The sequence below is a fragment of the Haliotis rufescens genome, unplaced genomic scaffold (assembly GCF_023055435.1).
Source record: "Haliotis rufescens isolate VD_foot unplaced genomic scaffold, xgHalRufe1.0.p SCAF_3, whole genome shotgun sequence".
NCBI lineage: Eukaryota > Metazoa > Mollusca > Gastropoda > Lepetellida > Haliotidae > Haliotis > Haliotis rufescens.
The window spans coordinates 35,675,290-35,700,181 of record NW_025964001.1 but is presented as its reverse complement, the minus strand read 5'-3'; the positions used below and the strand labels follow the sequence as shown (position 1 = coordinate 35,700,181).

At 42.0% G+C, this 24,892-nt stretch overlaps 1 protein-coding gene across 3 annotated transcripts; it reads right to left on the bottom strand.

Annotated features, from left to right (window-relative positions):
- Positions 1 to 1,256: 1,256 nt before the first annotated feature.
- LOC124119291 (leucine-rich repeat-containing protein 74B-like) lies at positions 1,257 to 24,718 on the bottom strand. 3 transcript variants are annotated; one of them, XM_046481755.2, is made up of 15 exons: positions 24,669 to 24,718; positions 22,967 to 23,457; positions 17,392 to 17,603; positions 16,270 to 16,377; positions 15,611 to 15,704; positions 14,728 to 14,777; positions 13,479 to 13,560; positions 12,538 to 12,623; positions 12,188 to 12,382; positions 11,326 to 11,418; positions 8,316 to 8,433; positions 7,733 to 7,744; positions 6,088 to 6,224; positions 3,199 to 3,284; positions 1,257 to 2,146 (listed from the first exon to the last, which is right to left on the bottom strand). In XM_046481755.2, the coding sequence occupies exons 2-15, from the start codon at positions 23,442 to 23,444 to the stop codon at positions 1,660 to 1,662; spliced, it is 2,238 nt and encodes a 745-aa protein (XP_046337711.2). In that variant the 5' UTR covers positions 23,445 to 23,457; positions 24,669 to 24,718; the 3' UTR covers positions 1,257 to 1,659. The 3 variants fall into 3 exon arrangements, with proteins under 3 accessions (XP_046337711.2, XP_046337719.2, XP_046337725.2); XM_046481763.2 differs by lacking the exons at positions 7,733 to 7,744; positions 24,669 to 24,718 and having other exon boundaries at positions 22,967 to 23,661; XM_046481769.2 differs by lacking the exons at positions 6,088 to 6,224; positions 7,733 to 7,744; positions 24,669 to 24,718 and having other exon boundaries at positions 1,967 to 2,146; positions 22,967 to 23,661.
- Positions 24,719 to 24,892: the final 174 nt, after the last annotated feature.

Below are 24,892 nucleotides of genomic sequence, written 5' to 3'. Positions count from 1 at the left end.
CACTATAAATCGACATCAGTCCGGACTAGTACAAGCAGCAACACACACACACATACACGTGCATGCACGTCGCTATATAAGTGCAATAATCTTTGATGCAAAGTTAAACCCCATTTCACCTCACCTCACACCTTGTCTCAAGATCCAAGTAATGAGGATTGGATGCGTAAGATGTGGGACTGGATGCTTGTGTGTCTGTGATTGCAGATCTTGGCTCATGCTGTCGACCAACGGTTTGCTTTGTCTAGACTTGATAAGTTACTTGCCTTTGTTGCCTTATTTATTTACAGGCCGATAAGTTACTTTGTTTGTTGTTTAACGCCGCACACAGCAATATTCCAGCTATATGACAGCGGTCTGTAAATAATCGAGTCTGGACCAGACAATCCAGTGATTGACATCATGAGCATTGATCCACGCAATTGGGATGTGATGACATGCATCAACCAAGTCAGCGAGCCTGCGATAAGTTACTGGCTAGTGTTGTTACTATGACTGGATTATTACTGTCTTGCTTACATTCACATTCACTCACTCACTACTCCCTATTTCCTATAGTTTTGGGTACCTACCAGTCAAGGAGAATGAGGGATGGTGAGGCAACCAAGTGATAAGGGTGACTCATCATGTGAAAGTCTGATCGAACCCCTAGAGAGATACAATGTGTGGGACCACATCCGTGCTGTTGTTTCTGCTTTGAGAGCAGGACCAGTGGTGTGTTCCCTGGTCGCTTCATAACAAAAGAGTTAAAAGACTTTTCATTTCCCTGACTAGTGCTAAACATTGAGATGAGAGTACAAGGACTGGTCGGCTCAAAGAACACCGTGTTTGAGTGGCGTGTACAATACATGTTAAAATGCGGCATGGTGTCTCAGGGGGCTATCACTTAATACGTGCATTAGTCTGGACTAGTAACACCCCCCAACACCCCCACCCCCCACAAACACTGATTATGAGTGCAATAAACAAGCCCTCAAACCACAATTACACCTCACCTACATTGCTAATCCCAATCCTGGTGTGTCTTTTATACTGGAAAGGTGACCTAAACTCATTCTTACAATGAGTGTTCCCCCTTATTAAGTTAGATTGATAGATGATGGATGGTATCTCATTGAATAAGAGTGTCTGGTCCAGACTTGATTATTAACAGGTCACTGTCTAAAAGGTGCACTACTGCTGAGTGCCCTGCTTAACAACAAACAAACAATATACTCTTAAAACTATAAAAAAACATGAACAGTTTCTGTTGAACAATTATTATAATATGAATATCACATATACAGTTCATAACCTCTCCTTAGTCAAAAGAAGTTTATTAATGCTGATCACAGACAGTAATAGAAAATCTAAACATCAAAGTCTCTGTGGTATTCATGTTTGTAATCCTGCCACATGTCTAAATAGAGTCACATATTTAGCCCCAAACCCAAGAATCATTGTCCAACAATGACACCAGGTGTCTGCGAAAAATGGAGAGCTCATCTTGCTTTACCGGAAGCACCTGTCCTGAGTCAGATCAAGGTCTGTACAGTTGAATAAAAACGGTTCTAGTTCACCCCAGACGGAATATACCATGACAGAGGCGATAGCTGGGAAGGTTCAGTGTTGATCAGGTTGTTCTCAAAGACTCTTGGTCCAGTAGCAGGTACGAGACATTCAGGGACTATCATGTCTGAGATTGAGACTAGACAATGGCGGCAGGTATCCACCACCACTACTTCCACTCATTTCTGACTTGGTTGATTTCTGACTTGTCACCGACTTCGACCGGGTCCTCTTTTTCTTGTTTATCCTCATTGTCTCTGCAGGTGTTTGGCGGAGAGATTCGGTCTCGCTCACAGCGATCAGACTTCGAGGACTTTCAGAGAAGATTTTGGGCAAGAAGCTTCCAGGGGTTGTAACGTTAGCAAAGGAGTTCTGTCTGCTGAGGCTGGAAGTGCCCTCCGTAGGGCGTCCAATAAACCGCGTGCCATAGATGTTGTACATTGAAGGGAAGTAGTAGCCAGACTCAGGCGCGGAAATGATGGCATCTGACTGTAAGATGCGCCGTCGATCCTCACGGCGTTTCCGTTCCAACGCTTCCTGTCTCATATCTTCCTTTCGCTCGTCACGAATGTGCTTCCTTACACCTGCAGCGAGTAACCTTCAACAGACAGACAGGTGAGTAAGTGATTGGTTAATTCATGTTTCACTCCGCAGTACTAAAAAATCCAGATATATCACCGCGGCCTGTAAATAATAAATCAGGCAAACCAACAGAAATAGCCGCAATCAAACTTGATAAAACTGCCAATTGACCCGAGCCATTGTCCCTTTAAAGGAAGACTATAGGCTCTGCGGTGAGCTGCCATACCCAGACATGTCTAGGGGCACCGGTGGCCCAGTTGTCTGAGGCGCGGCAATTCGCTATGTACAGTTGCGTCCCTTGGGCACGCCAGAAATCTGTGATAGTTGGTTTGAATCCAGCTTCGCCCCGATTATCTTTCTAGGTTTGTCAGCACAATACCCGTAGTTTTCACCATAGTGGAAAATGTCTAAGACCTGCATCACTTCAGGCGTTCATCCCACATTGAGCTGACACGCCGTGATGTAACTGGAATACTGTTAAAAGCGGGGTCAAACCCAACTCACTGTCGTAATTAGTGCCTTGCACTACTACTACCACTACTACTACTACAGATCCGGGGTAAAACAGGTCTTCAGCAACCCATCCATGCCGTAAAAGGCGTGGATCGACTGGAATATTGCTGAGAGCGGCGTTTAACAACATACTACTACTACTACTACTACTACTACTACTACTACCACTACTACTACTACTACAGATCCAGGGTAGAATAGGTCTTCAGCAACCCATGCTTGCCGTAAAAGGCGACTGTGCTTGTCGTAAGAGGCGACTAACGGGATCGGGTGGACAGCCTCGCTGACTTGGTTGATGCATGTCATCGTATCCCAATTGCGTGGATCGACCGGAATATTGCTGAGAGCGGCGTTTAACAACTAACTAACTACTACTACTACTACTACTACTACTACTACTACTGAGTTTATATAGCTCCGAATAACCATCAATAGGTACTAAGTCGCGCTGTAAATATAATAAACACATGTTAAAAGTCAGAGTACGTTGTCAAATGCTTGGTGGAACCGATGGGTTTTTAGTGGTGTCTTAAACTGGGACACTGGTGTACGTACTGGTAGTTTATCTGCCCTCCCTTGCTCATCCCGATCCTCTTCACAACTGCCTGCATTTCTTCTTCGTCTAAGGGCGCTCGTACACGCTGCAATAGAATAGTCAACTTGTGTTGGGTTGTGTGATTTCAACCACAGTATAATGGCTCGATACAAATACACTTTCTCGAGTAATAATGAACTGTCCAGCGATTTTGTTGATACCACACGAACCATCAACGCTCATCCTGGCAAGACAGTGAGACGCTCTTTGTTGGAAGGTGTGCGGAACAGACACTTTGTGCAGAAACAGAAATCCGATGCCACCACCCATCCCTTCAAATTGTAATCGAGCTATTACCGAGTGTGTCAGAAATCAAAGACAAAGTCACAAACTTTTGCAATTGAACGACAAATATTTCAACCATGACCATGTTTAGTGCCATGAATGTAAATCATTTCCTCCCATTGAACAGAACGTAAAACCTGAGTATGATAATGATGATGGTGGTGGTGATGTTGATGATGATGATGATTTATAAGCCGAATAGTCACCATCTAGGTAAAACGCTATTCAATGACTATCTTACGTCTATAGGGAATAGATAGTAGAACTTCAATACACATCTACCAACTGTATATAACGGTACCCAGTGTTTATGCAACATGCTTAAAACGCGATATAGAAAAGATAGAACAACCCAAATACACTCGGCATGTGTATAAATGTATCTCTGCCCAATCCATTTATTACGCAACATAATTCTTACTGAAAGTCTGTCTGGGTGCTGTCCTATTCACTAGAAAGAACATAAAGCAAAACTAGACTACAGTCTCCATCTTGATGTAACAAAGTCCAATACAAACTGACCGCCTCCGTGGTCTAGTGGTAGAGCGTCCGCCCGGAGAGCGGAAGGTCCGGGGTTCAATCCCCGGCCGCGTCATACCAAAAGACGCTAAAAGATGGTACTTGTTGTTGCCCTGTCTGGCGCTCGGCATTAAAGGGCTAAAACAAGGACTGGTCGGCTCGGAGTCAGTATACTGTGTCTGAGTGGGGTATTCATGTTAAACTGCGGCATGGTATCTCAGTGTGCTAGCACTATAAATCGGCATCAGTCCGGACCAGTACAAGCAGCTACACACACACGTGCATGCACGTCGCTATATAAGTGCAATAATCTTGGACGCGACGTTAAACCCAATTTCACCTCATCTCACCAATACAAACTATACAACATATTCGCCACGCTTTTTGAAAGGTCGTGTAAACCTGATTACGTTCACTATCTTGGTATAATGAATCCCAATTATTGTGCAACGTCTTTACGAGGTTAAAGAGAATAGAACTATGCTTTCAAGAATAGAGGACCGCCCCCAATCTAGCGGATAGAGCGTCTCACCGGAGAGCGGAAGGTCGGTAGTTCGATCCCCGTCCGCGGTCATGCCAAAAGACGTTAAAATATGGGGCTTAAACGAGGATTTGTCGGCTCGGATTCAGTATACTGTCAGAGTGGGGTATTAATGTTACACTGAGACATGGTATGTCAGCGGGCTAGCACTTAAAACGGGCTTTAGTCTGGACTATTGCTGGGTGCCCTGTTAAACAACAATGGGGTATCCATGTTAAACTGCGGCACGGCATCTCAATTGGCTATCATCACAAAATCGGAATTAGTCAGGGCAAGTACAAGCAGCTGCAGCTACACATACGTGCATGCACGTCGCCATTTCAGTCCAATAATCTTGAACGAGACGTAAAACCCCATTTTACCTCATCTTCAAGAACATTGACATCTTTTGACACCCAATTATTGTGCATTATATAGTATCTATACTATACTTTACCAAAACGTCAACGTATGGGTATTACGAATGTAAAGAGACTTTCCAAATCAACTGAATGCTAAAAATGGCGAGTGAGTGAATTGGGTTTTAACGCCACTTTCAACATTTTTTTTCAGTTATATCACGGCATGTCAGAATCATGTGGGAGGAAAACACCGAAGTGATGCAGGTCTCAGACGTTTACCTCTTTGGTGAAACCCACGAGCACGGTATGGTGCTGACAAATCTAGAAACATAATCGGGGTGAACAGAAATTCGAACCCTCAATCATAGGTTTCTGGCGTGTCCAAGGGACGCAACTCTGCACAGCGAATTGCGGCGCCTTACACGACTGGGCCACCCGTGCCTGCAGGAACATCAACGATCGTTTTAGGGTAATGTTTGTTTGATTTAAGTTCCTTGGGCCTAATAAGATCTTCTCACATGTTAACTTGACTACTCTGCGTTCACGGAAACTTGGGACGTGTCACGTTATATTTTACCCTGTCCCCCAAATGCATTCCAGAACACACTGAATAGAAACTGATCTTTGTCAGGGAGTCTAAATGTAGATGGTGTTAGAGGATGTTCACCCAGACGAGGAGGTTTTAGACTTTTGTACCCTTTTCTGGTATATTTTGTATCTAAAGACACATAGGGGAGGTCCTATTCGCCTTTCATTTTTATCGTTAATCATTGAGCTAGATGTTTATGAAAAATTAGATTTTTGTAGGCAATACATTATCGAATCTCACTAACCTAACACATCCTGTTACATTTAAATGGCAACACGTTTTTAAAATGTCAAAACCTTTTTTGTTACTGCTACAAGATGTTTGTGTTTTGATGATTTTAATACAAAAAGTAGACATCAAAGATTGTACTAGGCAGCCAATCAAACTTTATATAAAAAATACTTCAACGAAAATATTTGAAAATAACGTATACTATCTCCCATTTTTATGTCAATATATGTCTTTGACAAACTTAACTGTATTAACAATAATATGTGAAGTTAGAATACCCACTGTATTAGACTATTTCTCTATATTTTAGTCATGAAAGAATGCAGTGAAACAACGCGCTTACCTTAAGCCCTCGGATAAACTTTTCTTTCGACACGTAAAACCTATTTTCCGTATCGAACATTCGAAACAGATCGACGACTCGGATCCCAATTGTGCCTAAATATCTTGTTAGCAGCGACATGGGGTCTTGGCGCTTCACTGAAAGGCAGTTAGTATTACAATTTAGAAATTTATAAGCATTAAATAATTTCACACAAGATTTTACGGGGGAAAAACAAGCATTTGAACAACAACAATCAAAAACAGCGCCAAGAAAAATAAATGCATTGCCATGCCAAAAACACTGCACTCAAGATAAAATGGGGATAAAATCACAAGTGACAACCAAGCATTCCTTCACTGCATTCAGTTGTGTGGAAAACAGCATCGCAGTTATTTGGTACGTATATAAATGTATACCATGCCATATGCTAAGCGCATGTTTACGTTTTGCCTTAGATGGTAGTTTACAATTCAACGTTGTTTATACATCAAAGATTATTTTTGTAGTGTACATAGTAGTGACATTTCTTTTCTTAAATATGAAATTGAAAATCAAACTCAAAACATTTGATTTATCTCCTTTAAAAACAATTAAATCTAATCATTTATTTAATTTAAATAAATTACAGCTATTTTTTTTATAGACAATAGGTTTTTGTTGTCATATTTATCAATGATTCTACCTTTCCACATCCTTTAAAACGTCCCGTTTCCGTGCCGGAATTTATTGCTGAGTTCGGTGTGAAACCATACTCTCCCTGACTTATCAACTCGGGCTATGGGGTAGTCTAGTTGTTCAAGTGTAGGCTTGTCACGCCGAAGATCCGAGTTTGATACATGATACGTGAAGCCTATTGTTGGTGTTCCAGCAGTCATAGTGAGGGATTATTTCTTAGAACGGCGTGAAACCATACTCACTCACTCACAACATGATGTGAACATGTAATTCTTTATTCCTGTTTGATCAACACAAGCTACTCGATCACAGAACCCTTAAAATCATGCAATTTATTTTCATAAGCATCGCCTTGACGTAATATTGTTAAAGTCTCTTCATAAACTTTGATACCGCCTCTGTGGTCTAGTGGTAGAGCGTCTGCCTGGACGGCGGGGGGTTGGGGGTCCGATCCCCTTTTTTTCATAAGCATCGCCTTGCCGTAATATTGTTACAGACTCTCCATAAACTTTTAGACCGCCTCTTTGGTCAAGTGATAGAGCGTCCGCCTGGACAGCGGAAGGTCGGGGGTTCAATCCCCGGCCGCGTCAAAAACCACTAAAAGCTGGTACTTGTTGTTACCTAGCATGGCGCTCGGCATTAAGGGGCTAAAACAAGGACTGATCGTCTCGGAGTCAATATACTATGTCTGAGTGGAGTATTCATGTATCTCAGTGGTGTGGCACTATAAAATCGGGATTAGTTCGGACTAGTACAAGCAGCCACAAAAAGATGTTAAAAGATGAAAGAGACACATTCGTGTCAACAAAGACAGGCAGTGGTAAATCACTTTCATCCGAAGGTGTATCAGTCGAGGATTTTGTGAAACGTTCTCTGATTGGAGTATCGATATGTGCGATGAAGGATGGATCCAAATCACAATTCATAATAATATTAATATAAATAATATCATTCCTGTCACATCTATTGTTAACAAATCCAAACATACCTTCCTTCAGGTCTTTTTGTAGTAGGAAAGAAGACATTATCAATATTGGTCATAAAAATAGTAGTTTTGCAGTTAAGTATTGGTCGGTTCATGTAACACACACTCATTACAGCGTATATAGAAAGCTTCTGTATCAGTGACATTTTCCATTTGTAGATTAACAATGTGGAGCCTTCACAAAGCCATTTAAAATATATTCCACCTCACCCAACCCCACCACACTTAATGTGTCCATGGCCTTATGAGAAGTGTAGGGCTCTCTGTTGTGCGCTATATACCAGCTCGTAGCAATGATAATGCTTGTTAATGGATCCGACATGTATGCATCTTTGTTAACAAACTGATATCATTAGTCATATATTAGATTTTTAAAATGAGACAAAATGTTGATCATAACTCATTTACAGTAACATTTTTGATATTCTTGTGCAGTTTTAACAATTTATCAGTACTGTAAGAATAATTCTAATGTTAAAATTTCTAACCTTATGGCGAACGATAAATATTACAAAGGAAAGCGTTCACAAATACATGATAAATGGCTATATTTGAGCTTAACGATGACGGTGACAACAACCCTCACCTCTCTGAATGCCGATGATGTCGTGAGTGCTGAGGATGCCCCCGTGATGGAGAGTGAACTTCCGGGTGCGGGAGATCTCCGTTGCACTGAAGGCAACCTTGGAGTTGATTGGTATGTTCTGAAAAACAACGGCAACGACTATAATAACTACATTTTCTTTAAAAGAGCCCGTCTATCATATCGGGTAACTTATCGGAATTTTCTTTTTCTTCTAAACTTTGGGTAGAATAAGATGACTCAAACGTTGCCAGCTGACAAGTTTATGTTTTGTCTCAACCAGATCATGGTATACGGCTTGCCAGCAGGTCTAAGGAGCCGAAATTCGCGGTGCAGAGTTGCTTCCCTTAGTCGTGCGTGACTGTTAGGATCCGTTTAGTAGTGGGTTCGAATCCAATCTTCGCCGTGATTATGATCCCTTTTATGTTAGTCCTATGGCTGCGATCGTGGATATCACAAAGGAGTATTATAACGGTCCATACCAGCGTCACTTTAGGCGTCTCCCGATTTCACCGATATTCCGTGATATTAATTAAATACTGATCAAAGTGGCGTTAAACCCAACTGACTCACGCGATGTGACCCTGGTTATGGACCTGATATACTCATTGTATGGGCAGGTTGCCTGACTAGGTAATTGTATGGGCAGGTTGCCTGACTAGGTAATTGTATGGGCAGGTTGCCTGACTATGTCATTGTATGGGCAGGTTGCCTGACTAGGTCATTGTATGGGCAGGTTGCCTGACTAGGTCATTGTATGGGCAGGTTGCCTGACTAGGTCATTGTATGGGCAGGTTGCCTGACTAGGTCATTGTATGGGCAGGTTGCCTGACTGGGTCATTGTATGGGCAGGTTGCCTGACTGGGTCATTGTATGGGCAGGTTGCCTGACTGGGTCATTGTATGGGCAGGTTGCCTGACTATGTCATTGTATGGGCAGGTTGCCTGACTAGGTCATTGTATGGGCAGGTTGCCTGACTAGGTCATTGTATGGGCAGGTTGCCTGACTGGGTCATTGTATGGGCAGGTTGCCTGACTAGGTCATTGTATGGGCAGGTTGCCTGACTATGTCATTGTATGGGCAGGTTGCCTGACTGGGTCATTGTATGGGCAGGTTGCCTATCTATGTCATTGTATGGGCAGGTTGCCTGACTGGGTCATTGTATGGGCAGGTTGCCTGACTGGGTCATTGTATGGGCAGGTTGCCTGACTAGGTCATTGTATGGGCAGGTTGCCTGACTAGGTCATTGTATGGGCAGGTTGCCTGACTAGATCATTGTATGGGCAGGTTGCCTGGCTAGGTCATTGTATGGGCAGGTTGCCTGACTAGGTCATTGTATGGGCAGGTTGCCTGACTATGTCATTGTATGGGCAGGTTGCCTGGCTAGGTCATTGTATGGGCAGGTTGCCTGACTATGTCATTGTATGGGCAGGTTGCCTGACTATGTCATTGTATGGGCAGGTTGCCTGACTATGTCATTGTATGGGCAGGTTGCCTGACTAGGTCATTGTATGGGCAGGTTGCCTGACTAGGTCATTGTATGGGCAGGTTGCCTGACTAGGTCATTGTATGGGCAGGTTGCCTGACTAGGTCATTGTATGGGCAGGTTGCCTGACTAGGTCATTGTATGGGCAGGTTGCCTGACTGGGTCATTGTATGGGCAGGTTGCCTGACTGGGTCATTGTATGGGCAGGTTGCCTGACTGGGTCATTGTATGGGCAGGTTGCCTGACTAGGTCATTGTATGGGCTGGTTGCCTGGCTATGTCATTGTATGGGCAGGTTGCCTGGCTAGGTCATTGTATGGGCAGGTTGCCTGACTAGGTCATTGTATGGGCAGGTTGCCTGACTATGTCATTGTATGGGCAGGTTGCCTGACTAGGTCATTGTATGGGCAGGTTGCCTGACTGGGTCATTGTATGGGCAGGTTGCCTGACTAGGTCATTGTATGGGCAGGTTGCCTGACTATGTCATTGTATGGGCAGGTTGCCTGGCTAGGTCATTGTATGGGCAGGTTGCCTGACTATGTCATTGTATGGGCAGGTTGCCTGACTGGGTCATTGTATGGGCAGGTTGCCTGACTATGTCATTGTATAGGCAGGTTGCCTGACTAGGTCATTGTATGGGCAGGTTGCCTGACTAGGTCATTGTATGGGCAGGTTGCCTGACTAGGTCATTGTATGGGCAGGTTGCCTGACTATGTCATTGTATGGGCAGGTTGCCTGACTAGATCATTGTATGGGCAGGTTGCCTGACTAGGTCATTGTATGGGCAGGTTGCCTGACTATGTCATTGTATGGGCAGGTTGCCTGACTAGGTCATTGTATGGGCAGGTTGCCTGACTAGGTCATTGTATGGGCAGGTTGCCTGACTAGGTCATTGTATGGGCAGGTTGCCTGACTATGTCATTGTATGGGCAGGTTGCCTGACTAGATCATTGTATGGGCAGGTTGCCTGACTTGGTCATTGTATGGGCAGGTTGCCTGACTATGTCATTGTATGGGCAGGTTGCCTGACTATGTCATTGTATGGGCAGGTTGCCTGACTATGTCATTGTATGGGCAGGTTGCCTGACTGGGTCATTGTATGGGCAGGTTGCCTGACTGGGTCATTGTATGGGCAGGTTGTCTGACTAGGTCATTGTATGGGCAGGTTGCCTGACTATGTCATTGTATGGGCAGGTTGCCTGACTAGGTCATTGTTTGGGCAGGTTGCCTGACTATGTCATTGTATGGGCAGGTTGCCTGACTAGGTCATTGTTTGGGTACTTTGCCTGACTATGTCATTGTATGGGCAGGTTGCCTGACTATGCCATTGTATGGGCAGGTTGCCTGACTATGTCATTGTATGGGCAGGTTGCCTGACTATGTCATTGTATGGACAGGTTGCCTGACTAGGTCATTGTTAAAAGGCTGTGAAATGTATTCACAAGTGTACATGCGAAGATTATATGTGTTCTTTGATGAAGCTTCATTTAGACTTACGTACGATTATTTTACAGAAGAGCGTATTTACCTCTAATCCTAGATGTCTGAGACAACAGGTTGGTTTAGCTATTGCATCTAGGAGCTCGTCACACCCCTCCATCGACAGCGGGTTATGGCCGAGCTGGAACAACAATCGTACACTCATGACCTTGCTGGCTGCAATAGTCTTAAAAAAGCTGCCCTATGAAACTTTATCCTGATAGCTGAACTCGACACTGCAATTTGATGATTGCGGCACACACTTGACCAAATTCTCTTAATCAAGCTTCACGCATTTCCTGATACTAGCACCGCAAAGTGACAATTGCAGCACATGCTTGACCTCGCTCTCGTCCTCATGCCATGCCATAATTGTTGGTTTTGGTAATAATAACTATTCTTAATAGTGTAACTAAGTTCTTTCTTCCTTTAGTTACTTGAGACACTGTTTCACTCGTAACAATACTGACACTACAAAACGATGCCTGGAGCATATGATTAACCCAGTAATGTCCATGGCGTTTGACAGTTGTCTAATACTGGCACAGCAAGACTATGCATATGGGGCACATGATTGGCCCAACCTCGACTGTGCTGGCACAGCAAGACGGTGATTGAGTGTGATTGACTATTCCTCTCCAAATCCATGACTTTATCAGATTTATCGTACATAGCGCAGTAGTCTTATCTTAGCACAATGAACAGATCATACAAAATATTACCATTGCCGTAGTTTTATTTGTCATTCTTAGCAAGATGCGGCTATTGCAGCACAACACGGCAGTTATTGAGGCATCCTGTTACTCCCCATTGTCATTAACGAGTTGTCTTACACCGACACAGCAAAACCAGAATTGAACATCGGATTTATTTTCCTCTGAAGTGATCTTGTGCCACAAGAGTCTACTCACGTCAAGCACCTCGAGACACCTGTTTGCTCGGATCCCCCTGCCGATGTAAGGCACACAGTCCCAGTTGATCCTGTTGTTAGCCATATCCAGCACCTTCAGGGTTCTGTTCATCTTCAGGGATTCCCCTATGGCCAGACTGCCTTCAAATCCAAAACCATTCCACGATACGTCCAGTTTCCGAATAGTGTGATTTTTCTGCTCAAACATTGGTTACATATTTTTGTGAACACTATGTAAATCAACAGGAATAGATAGACAACACTGGCGTGATGGCATACAAAGGATATATTATAGAAAGGATTATCACTGATGGAACGTTGATGAAGTTGTTCGTGAAGACGATGGCGTACCTGCAGACTCTTACAGACGGACACGGCACCGCTTGTTCTGATCTGGTTCCAACTGACGTCAACATACTCCAGGTAGTTGTTCACACCTGGTAATCAAAAGAATATTTGAATAAGGTAAGATTGGCTGGACGTGTTTTAATTCCACTCTCTGAGTGTTGGAATGTACTGGTCATTTACAAGTAGTCGGAATGTTCAATGTGGTCATCACAAAGTCGTATTAAAACACTTACAGGCAAATGTTTGTTTAATCACGATTCAGGAATTATATTCCCAACAGCGTATCACAAATTGTATTTTTCTCTCAATTAGATTAATTTGATGGATCGTGGCGTCGTTATAAATGTTTAATCATGCTGACCGCCCCGACATTTCTATTGAGTTTTAGACTTTCAACTTTCATCATCCATCATGATTAACAGTATGCCAATGTTAGTTTGCTATATTCAGGTATACGTTGTCACTTTATCCGTGAAGATCCTATTTAGAATAGGTCTTTGGCAACCCTTTTTGACGTAAAAGGCGACTATGCGTTTCGTAAGAAGCAACTAACGGGATCTGGTGGTCAGGCTCCCTGACTTTGTTGATGCATGTCATTGTATCCCATTTGCCTAGATCGATGCTCATGATGTCAATCACTGGATTGTCTGGTCCAGACTCGATTATTACAGACCGCCGTCATATAGCTGGAATATTGCTGGAGTGCGGCGTTAAACAACACACAAACAAAACAAAAACATGTCAGTTCTCTCAATGAACCTGAAGGGAACCTTATTCAGGCCAGTGTTAGGTCAGCTTACATCATGTTTATTTACCAGCCTTTTGATATGCATAAGTGTGAAACAGAGAAATTGATTACGGCGAATGTATTCCACCACGAACAATGAACTTCAATGTTTTCATACATGTTTTTGGGTGTCATCTATCTGGTCTTCCATACATACCCAACGCTCTTCCAAGTTGAATACCTCCAAGGATGCCGATCTTGTTGTGACTCAAAGACAGCCAATTCATACTCTCGTTGTTCTGAAATTGATTAAAAAACACCATCGTACACCATGGAACATGCAGCCATTTAATACACTCGTTGTTCTAATATGAAAAACACCACACCAAACAACATAATACATTCAGCCATCTGTACTTAACCATAACTCCGAAGTAATTTTTATATTTACATCATGATCCAATTTACTGAACGTCTATGGTGAGTGAGTTGATGTTGTTTTACGTCGCATCAGCAATGTTCCGTCTATATCACGGCGGCCTGTAGAGTCCAGACAAACCAGTATGACCAATGGATCAATGACGCAGATTTCATTGCAACCACCCTATCATAATATTAGTCGACCCTTACACGACTATTCATCGCGCTACTACACTGTCTCATCACAACCGCCTCCGTGGTCTAGTGGTAGAGCGTCCGCCCGGAGCGCGGAAGGTCCGGGGTTTGATCCCCGGCCGCGTCATACCAAAAGACGTTAAAAGATGGTACTTGTTGTTACCCTGTCTGGAGCTCGGCATTAAGGGGCTAAAACAAGGACTGGTCGGCTCGGAGTCAGTATACTGTGTCTGAGTGAGGTATTCATGTTAAACTGCGGCATGGTATCTCAGTGAGCTAGCACTATAAATCGGCATCAGTTCGGACTAGTACTAGCAGCCACACAAACACACACACGTACATACACGTCGCTATATAACTGCAAGAATCTTGGACGCGACGTTAAACCCCATTTCACCTCACCTGTCACATCACAATGTGGCTCAGTCGCAGCTCAATAGAGGGTATTAAGGTAGGGTATAAGACAATGACTGGGACCTCACGTCAATCAGGCGTTAAAAGACGTAAACTTCACCCCGTATGCTCAAAAGGCTACATTATCAGTGTGCACTCGAATTTCTTTCTTCCTAGTGAGTATACAATCCTAGCTGCCTTCTGGGACGCAATAAATTAACAGTCACATCTCATCTCATTCTATCGGGTACCTATTTACTGCTGGGTGAACAGAGGCATATTGCTAGGGCATGTCTAAGGTGACACCACCGAATCCCTATAAGCTCCCAGGAGTCAAACCTGCGAAACACGGTCACCCATCCACCTACTCTCCGCCACCAACTCTGCTTAACTGGCCTGATTTATGACCTGTGCCACATGGGGCCAACGTGTACATGGGACCACGTGTCATCACTTACCTGTATGCCTGTTGCCAGGTGGAGTATCTCGTGGTCACCTATCTGGCAACCTGTGAATAGCAAAGAATACATACTAGCAGAGATCGTGAGCAGTCATCCTCGCGCATGACCTTACGTTGAGGTAGCATGTTGGAAGAGAACCCAATTGGCTCAGTTTATAGACGTTTATTTACCACTTTGCTGAAATCTATGGCCTATTTTGAGTTGGTTTGATTGTTTATTGTTTTACGCCACACTCAGCAATATTTCATCTATATGACGGCGGTCTGTAAATAATCGAGTGTGGACCAGACAATAAAGTTATTGATATCATGAGCATCGTTCCACGCAATTGGGAAACGGTGACATGCATCAACCAAGTCAGCGAATCTGGCCACCCGATCCCGTTAGTCGCCTCTTACGACAAGCATAGTCGGTTTAACGGTAAGGATGGGTCGCTGAAGACCAATTCTACCAAGGACCTTCACGGGTCACCTAGTTTGGTACGACAAACCAAGAACCATAGTCAGTATGAATATTGGATTCGAACTCACAAAGAACACGGGTCCTGGCTAATCTAACACACGCAGTTGTGCATTAACATGACATGGGATTAAGATTTGAATGAGTGATGCGGACATCATGAATTTTTTAAATTATATTTTTCGTAAGTCCACTGAGAACGTGCAACAGCTGGACACCTTTGTGTCGAAATGTGATAAGTCAAATTTTCGGTAATGTCGAACTGATTGCGAGGTCCCGGCGAATTCCACCAATGGTTATTTGACTTCAAATTGTCGGTTGTCTAGTACTTCATGTGTTGTCCCAAATGACAAATTCAAACACAAAATTGCCCTTCGTAGAAAAAAATATCTGAAATATATAGCATGAACTATTTACTTACTGTGCAAGTTAAGCTGTGTGATGGTAGTTGTCAACTGTAGCAGATCTGAAAGCGCCACTGAACCCTTGTTTTCCAATGTGTTGGCCTTCAGACTCTGGGAAACACAACATTCCATGCTTGTTGAGATGAACAGGCTCTTTGTATCAGGATATCAAGGCGTGGACAGTATTAAGCAATGTTATTTTTTACGGTTCCTTGTTTGACTTTCGTGACAGAGAAACAGTATCACAATGTCGGTTTGACATCCAGATCTATAATTTCAACAGTGTAAATATTATGATTATACAATGCAATAATATTGCATAAATTACCCATATGATAATTTTTTTCTATTAAAACGTATTGAAATTATACAGATTTGGTTTAATACAAAACTTTTCTTTAACATACTGAAGATACGGGTTAACGTCAATGATCTCAAATCTGTTCAGTACATGTTTGAGGGTCGGTCGGGTAGCCTAGTGGTTAAAATGTTCGTTAGTCACGCCGAAGACCCCGGTTCGATTCCCGACATGGGTTCAATGTGTGAAGCCCATTCATGTTGTCCTCCGCCGTGATATTGCTAGAATATTGCTAAAAGCGGCGCAAAACCATACTCACTCACTCACTGTACATGTTTGAACATTGTAATAGGGCTGAAACTGGGTCCTCTGTCTCACCACTCGGGAGATGAACGTGTTCTTTTTCAGGAGGTCCGAGATGAGAGCGATGCCCGCGCCGTCCATACCATTACCTTCAAGGTCAAGGTCCTCTACTTTTGTGTTTTCCTGGATGGAAGAGGACGAGTTTGTGTCAAACAGGCACCCCGAGTACATTGTAAGTTGTAGCAGGATCACCCGGGGTACATTGGGTTTTGTGCGTCCCTCGTAGGTTTTATACCACTCGCCTCGAACACCTAAAATCGCGTGTACCCCGAGTGATTCTGCTACAACGAATTTATCTTACTGACATGTTTCAATGGGACAATCTAAATGAATTAAAACAAATTCAAAATTGAAAGAATACTGCTGTTCGATTGAGCTGAGGTTAACTTGTGCTATGTCACGTGACTTTCATTGACTTGAAACAAGCGTGAGGCTTTTTTTTCAAAGTGGGGTATAAGGGATTTATTCTGCCACTCAGAAGTCCACGCGCAGCTTGTCTTGTTCGTGGCGGGGTATAAGGGATTTATTCTCCCGCTGAGAAATTTATTTCGGGATACATAATATTTTATCAAGATCAACTGAACCAATCAGATGTCATCATTCTGACATGGAGGTATGATAAATAAATATGTAGACATATATCTTGTACCATTGTTATATCATCACGTAGCTTTTAAACATGTAAAAATGTAACATCCATCACGTTAAGTACATATATCCGTTGACACTTTTCGCTTCTAATGTATCTGGTTTCAGCCAGCTCCAAAAATCACCAAAAGGCCCACAAATGCTTTTGCTATTCCCGAAATGTTTTTAACACAGGCATTTTGTTTCAATTACTGGATGTGAAATAGGGTCGGGAATTGTCAGTTGATGTAGGTTCGTAAAACGTCATTCACTCTCTAAAGTAGGGAGTCATGGTCCCCTGAAGTTACAGCGTCAGTAAACCGCTAGTAGTACTACGTGAGAAGCTCATCCGAGGTAATCCCCGCCGTGGTAAGGCGGGACACATTGCTAAAAGCACATAAATACTCATTAACCAACTCTTTATTATCAATGTTTATAAACGCATAAACCTGTTTAGCCAAATCTTGTTCAAACTTGGAGTCAGACAGTCTTTAACCGTTAACACCTTACCACGAGTCCCGCGCATATGGCCTTGACCTGTTTGACGTTTAGTCCCACGTGCTGCAGTTGCATTTTCGTAAGCCATAGCTGTGACACGACCCTCCTGAGGGGCGTGGCCCCATGAGTCTTGCATGCTTCCTCGTATGAGAGGTGGCCGATGTCTGTGTTCTCTCGACAGATCAGGAGCTGTTGTTCCAACTCCTTGTGGCGGAACTCGTCCTCTAAAAGAACAGAACAGATCAGAACTTTATTAAGCTCAGGCCGAGATCCTCGGCATATGAGGTACAAAATGACAGCAAAATACACATTATAATAGCGGATATGTGGTTAGCCGGAAGATTTTACAATTTGCATTACATATTTACAGAATTTACTAAGGTTTTTTTAAAACAGATATCTCTTTACAAGTGAAAAGTCTTTGAAATTTAATCATATTAGGTCTTTTAGAATATGTAGGTGGGATATACAAAATTCTTTCTTTAGTAAAATATGGACATTTAAAAATATAGTGAAATTCATCTCCAATATCATCAATAAAACACAGTTTACATTTTCTTTCACAAATAGGTATCCCATTCCATCTTCCTTTTTCAATTGGTAAGTGGTGGCATGAAGTACGAAATAAAAGTAGAGGGATAGCTTTATTTAGGGGTAGGGACGTCAGATAATTTTCTAAAGAGGGAGATAAATCAATCAACTCTCTTGAGCCGCTGAAGCTGCTTGGTCCACGCGACTGCTCTTTCTGTTTACAAGACAATTCAATGTGTTTTTAAAGCTTGACACCAGCAGTGTGGTATCTCCTCCTTACAAGCCAATGCTCGAGAACAGGACGCTGATTCATAGGTCAACATCATATGACCCTCTTGTGCCATACAAATGACATTGCTGCTTTGATGAAGTGTGTTTTTCTTAAACAGATATTCAGGCTCATAGTTTTAATTTGAGTAAGAGAGTGAGTTTACTTAAGTAAAGAGGCCACCGGCCCATTATACAATATGGATACAGTGGATTACAACAATAACAGGCGCCAGATAATATAAGTGATATACATAGTGAAACAATTGAATTATTGCATACATTTGAAAAACTGTTGTCGTTTCTTGAAAGCAAGAAGAATATATTTAGCTAATTTATTAACAACATGTCCAGTTTGGCAAGACATAAGAGTGCAAAATTTATCAAATGAAGGTTGTGAATGGTAATACTTAGGTATGAGGCTATTTCTCATATCTGAGTAAAATTGACATTAAATGCAGAAATGATACTCAGTTTCAATTACACGGACTACACAAAATGGACATAAGCGTTCATCACTTGAAAGACCAATTTTTCTACCTTCTTCAAGCATTAGGTTATGGCTAGAACAACGGAAAGAACTAGGAGCAAATTGATATACTCTAACAGGTATTGATGTTAAATATCTTTCTAATACAATGCATGGTTTAATTTGTAAATACATTGTAATTTGGAAAATGTTTTTAATAACTTAACCAAGTTTGCTGATTTATATCTATACATCTTTGCTTAAAACAAACAATAAACTTATTTTCATTTGAAACATCTTGATTACACCAGACAGAACCAAAACCATATGATAATAATAATTGTTTTACATGAAAAGCCTAACATTCATAGTTTTAATAAAAATATATGTGGTTTTGCAGTCGTAGCTTAAAAGATGCAAATACCATTAAAAACCTCCATCCTCCGAATATCGGTACCTTACTTCAATCCTCACATGCTGTTCTCCCTTATTATTCCTTGTTTTACTAATTATATTGATTTCTTTTATTTGTTTCTCTACTCTCATCAGCTATGATTATGGTCTTATTTAATACTTTGTGATTCTCTCAGAAGCCGTTATCTTCTTTTAGAGCGTCTGTCCGGAGGGCGGAAGGTCGGGAGTTCAATCCCCGACCACGTCACACCTAAAGACGCTAAACGATGCTACTTGTTGTTACCCTTCTTGACGCTCGGCATTAAGTGGCTAAAACAAGGACCGGTCGGCTCGGGATTCGATCCCCGACTGCGTCATACAAAAAGATGGTGCCCTGGTTTTAAGGGACAAAAAACAAGGACTGATCGGCTCGTAGTCAGTATACTGTGTCTGGGTTGGGTATTCATGTTAAACTGCGGCATGGTATCTCAGTGGGTTAGCCCCATAAAGTCGGCATTACTCCGGACGTTCAACCCCTTTCACCTCACCTCTCTCAGAAGCACATGAATGGAAACTCCTCGTCGAAGTGACAGGTGTTTAATCAGGCTGAAGGTAATGCCAATAAGCTTTGTAAAGATTTGTTTGCACAAGTTAAGGAGAATTATCTGCTTAATTCCCTAAATGCCGCTTAGAATTGGTCTTCAACAACTCATGTCGGCTAGACTGACATTTAGTCCCAGAAATAAAGTTATCTTATTTAAATATATATAACTAATAAAGAGAATACAATTCAAATGGAGCCCAAAACAATCCTTAATTCCTAGAGCTGAGGCAAATTAGATTCTAGACTTGATTTGAAATCCTTAATTTGTTCTCTTGGGTCTGGTGACAGACTAGGGGACTATTCAGTGCTGGGTGTTTCCCCGAGGAATGATCATCTAAACTCATCAAACCTCCACACAAGAAAGGATCACGTATAGAGGTAGTCCTTTGATAGACATACCTGTCAAAATAATTCACCTTCAACTTAAATAATACTATTGACAACATATTTGTACAAAGCCTTGTGCAGAAATATCTCTCTTAAAAAATGGGGACTAGAAATCAACTTATACAAAAAAGTGAATCGTGAAAAGAACGGAAAAATGGAAATACGGCGGTATTAACATGAAGGTTTTCACTTATTACAATGATTTAGATGGGTTTTTTTCTCGCCGCGACTATCAAAGCTGTCAACATTATAGCATTGAAGGTAAACAATCTTCACGATTAAATCGTGACAAAGAAGCTTCAAGTACATCCAGCCAAACATACTAATTAAGATATTCAATGTACAGATAAAACCAATCCTATAGTACGATCAGAGATAAGAGGGCTCAGAAAAGACCAATCACCGAAGTTTCAATCTTAATCTGTGAATTTGTTTCATCTGCAGGATATAACAGGTCTTAACACAATAAATACATGACGGTGGGAACGACTCCCTTATGCAAGGAGATTATGTCATCTATGGGTGTAATTGAAACTGAATATCACTTCCTACTTCTTAACGCAATACCTTCCACCGTATCTTTGTTGCATTGTTATTCTGTTAAAGAAATAGAACAATTTGCTTGTCACTATCAACTTCGTTCTACAAAATAACTGTGCTGAATTAATTGAGACGTCATTTTATCAAAGAAAAATGTTACTGAATGGTTTCATACTGTTTCCCAATTGTCATAATAATCGCTAACCTTTACACCGAAGTTAACCATTACTACGTAATGTTCGCGACATCCAAGCAACACTGCAGATACAAATAGGTATAGGTAGAAAACAGCAAATTATATATATTTCCTTCCAATTATGTCTTCTTCAAATTCATTTCAAAGTCTATGATGTGGTGTGGCTATATGGTGTGATTAGCTTCTTGTTCAGTCACATCACGCACTAATTAACTTTTAAGTAAGCAAGTTAATCAGAAAACGCTAACCAGGCTCGTTCATTATTAATGACACAGTCGTGGGTTTAGTAGCACAAGGGCTTCCAGTTTCAACACCGCATTGGAGTAAGATAAGGAATGAATGGAGGGTTGGGCAGGGCGTCACGGCTACCAGAGACTGGATTTCGAGTCCCAGGGAGCAGGGGCAGGAGGAAACTGTACTGGAATTATGTTCACCTACTTGATCAGCACATGTTGAGAATTTCCAAAATTCTGCAAAATCATGATTAAGACATTTAAGTGATATATGAAATGCTCTTTCCCACCTATGATTGTATATAGGTGAGGTGAAATGGGGTTTAACGTCGCGTCCAAGATTATTGCACTTGTGTGGCTGCTTGTACTAGTCCGGACTGATGCCGATTTATAGTGCTAGCTCACTGAGATACCATGCCGCAGTTTAACATAAATATCCCACTCAGACACAGTATACTGACTCCGAGCCGACCAGTCCTTGTTTTAGCCCCTTAATGCCAGCGCCAGACAGTACAACAAGTACTATCTTTTACGTCTTTTGGTATGACGCGGCCTGGGATCGAACCCCGAACCTTCCGCTCTCCGGGCGGACGCTCTACCACTAGACCACGGAGGCGGTCCTATGATTGTATATATATAATAAGCATAGATCATCATTGTACTTATAATGTGGTTATGTTCTCTGTTAACCTCAATTTGCTATGTTATGTAGCCCTGAGTGTAAATAAAGTTCATTTCAGTTCAGAACATGACCGGTTACATTTCACACCGGCGTGTGAGGTGAAATATATTGAATTGAGAGCGTTTGGTGCAACAAAGAATAACAGCTCAAAGAGTACCAGGGAGTACGTTTCATATTTAATGTGATGGTTTCATATATAATGTGATGATAAAACTACGTTTGATGAAAATGGTATAGGTCAGCATCTTGTCAACGTGTAAAATTTCATTGATTGCATATACATCCCGCCCGTGAAGATCCGGGTTAGAATAGGTCTTCAGCATCCCATGCTTGTCGTAAAAGGCGGGGAGGTGACGAACGGGATCGGGTGGTCAGGCTCACTGACTTGGTTGATGCATGTCATCGTATCCCAATTGCCTAGATCCATGCTCATGATGTCCAGCACTGGATTGTCTTGTCCAGACTCGATTATGTACAGACCGGGGTCATAAAACTGGAATATTGCTAAGTGCAGTGTTAAACAACAAACAAACATAGGTATGCAAGCTGTTCAATCTCAGTAGAACATGTCAGTGAAAGCGAACACCATTTCCATATTCATGGGTGAGGTGAGGTGAAATATGGTTTAACGTCGCGTCCAAAATTATTGCACTGATATAGCGATGTGCATGCACGTGTGAGTGTGTGTGTGGCTGCTTGTACTAGTCCGCGGACCAATGCCGATTTTATACTGCTAGCCCGCTGAGATACCATGCCACAGTCTAACATGAATACCCCACTCAGACACAGTATACTGACTCCGAGCCGACCAGTCCTGAATTAAACCTCTTAATGCCGAGCGCCTGGCAGGGTAACAACAAGTACCATCTTCTAAAGTCTTTTGGTATGACGCGGCAAGGGATCAAACCCCGGACCATTCGCTCTACGGGCGGACGCTCTTCAACTAGACAACGGAGGGAGTCTTCCAAAATCATAAGAAACCTTTTCTGACTACATTGTACGATTCCGACTATATCATGAGCATGTGTTCATGAATCACTATCAAATAATGATGACACAAGGTGTATCCTGCCCCACCGGTGGCACCCGTCACAAACACATACAAAGGCAAGTCTATTGTTCACCTAAAACACAGGAAGATATGATACAACACAGCGGATAAACGAATATCAAACTTGCTGGAAATCCGGTTTGGATTTTTGTAACGCGTCAGTATGTAAAGTGGCGTTAATCTCCATTCATTCAGCCATTCCTTCACTCACTCACTCTCTCACTCCGTACTTACTGTCCCCCAGATCAGTGTCGTAGCCGTCATCCTCGTTGACTGAGGTGTGTCCTGCCGTTGATGGCACCGATATGTACACGTCATCAGACGGTTCCTCTTGATCAACAACCTTTCCTTTTTTGGGGTCACCCATCCCACAAAACCCCACATCGGGATCAGATGCCCCGCCCACATTCGGTCTCTTGGTCACATTCTTTCCTTCGATAAGTGGAAACTCAGTTTGATTATTTGTCATTCCATCCGGGTCCTGAGTTAAATCCGGACTCCTTAAATGAACCCGTGAACTCTTTTTCCGAACTTTTGCACTCTTTTTATGTCCATCTGGGCTGATGAAAATACCTGCCTCTTTCCTGATATCTGGGATGGTTGAGAGGATCTTGAGTTGCCCCTCTCCCTCGTCACTTTGATAAAACTCCTCCCCCACATCATCAGATATGTCGAGGGGTGGGACTCTCGGGTCTTCATACCCCGTCTCCATACTGCATCAAAGGCTGTGAAAAGTAGATACAGCCGATATTCGTATTATCCTATGTCAATATTAACGTGGATTTGTTGAATAATGTACTCAAAGGACGTTTCAGACTTATTTACAACCAAACCACAACAGAATTAGTTTCTTACTGTGGCTTTAATTACAAAACAAACACATTCGGCAGTGATTATGTTATGATATACAACAATCCTGGCAATAAATGTACCAGACAAAGCTGATCGGAATTTTTAGTAGCTTGCTGTACAATGACCGCCACAAACAAACACTGATTACTTTTTACACTGGAATGTTCAGTTTATGTTGTTCTGGGGGAAGGCCTTCTGTGCACGTGGACACGGGCAACTGTTCTGCAGTGCAATAACGGTATTGACTGACTCATTAAATATAACAATAAAACATGCATGGTATATACTGTACAAAACAAGTTAGGGATCATTTTTTTATTTATAATCCCTGACTTGTTTTGTACAGTATACACCATGCATGTTTTTTAGTCTTTTGTTCAGTACATTTAACGTCCCAAAAATTCAAGTAAAATTTAGAACTGGTGACTATATCCTGTGAGAATATTATATTCAGAGGCAAAGGTTCATCTCTGTGAAACGAACTAAACAAAACTGCTGTAACTAATAATAACTACAAACTTCACATAATGTAAACAGTAACATGTTTGGTGCGTTTATGTATATTTCTTGTCAATCTTAGCGTTTATGAACCGATCGTGAACCATACACATGTGTATATAGATGGAGTTAGTGAGTGATGGAGTATGGTTTTACGCCGTTTTTAGCAATATTCCAGCAATATCACGGCGGGGGACACCAGAAATGGGCTTCACACATTGTACCCATGTCGGTAATCGAACCCGGGTCTTCGGCGTGACAAGCGAACGCTTTAACCACTAGGCTACCCGACCGCCCCGTATATAGGTGGAAACATATAGAAATAAATAACTTGTGTATTTCCAAAGACAAAAAAACCCGACGAAAACCCCAACAAATGCCAGAATAAAATGTTAATACAAAATAATTATACGTATTTTATGCTTATTATATGCTTAATTGTGCTTACGTGCATACTTGAACTGTCTGTTTTCGACATTTAATTTCAGATATGTATTAAAACGGAAAATAATGTTGTACTAAAATTCGTAACCAAATCAACAAAAAATTTTTTTTTGTAAAATAAGGAAACAGCACAGTTTCTAACCTGTCAGATGTAGACGGTCAAATTGGACCTTCATCCATGTCGACTTCTTGATGCGATGTGTGAGGCGTTCCTCCCCTTGTTGCAGGGCAATGTTTGTGTGTGTCCAGGCAATATCGTATATTTACCTGTTGTTTCTACCCTGCTTGTGATGATACGGCTTGCGTGGGTAACCAAATTAGATCAAAACTCACCTTAATATTTAATGCAATTACGGGAGGGGAGAC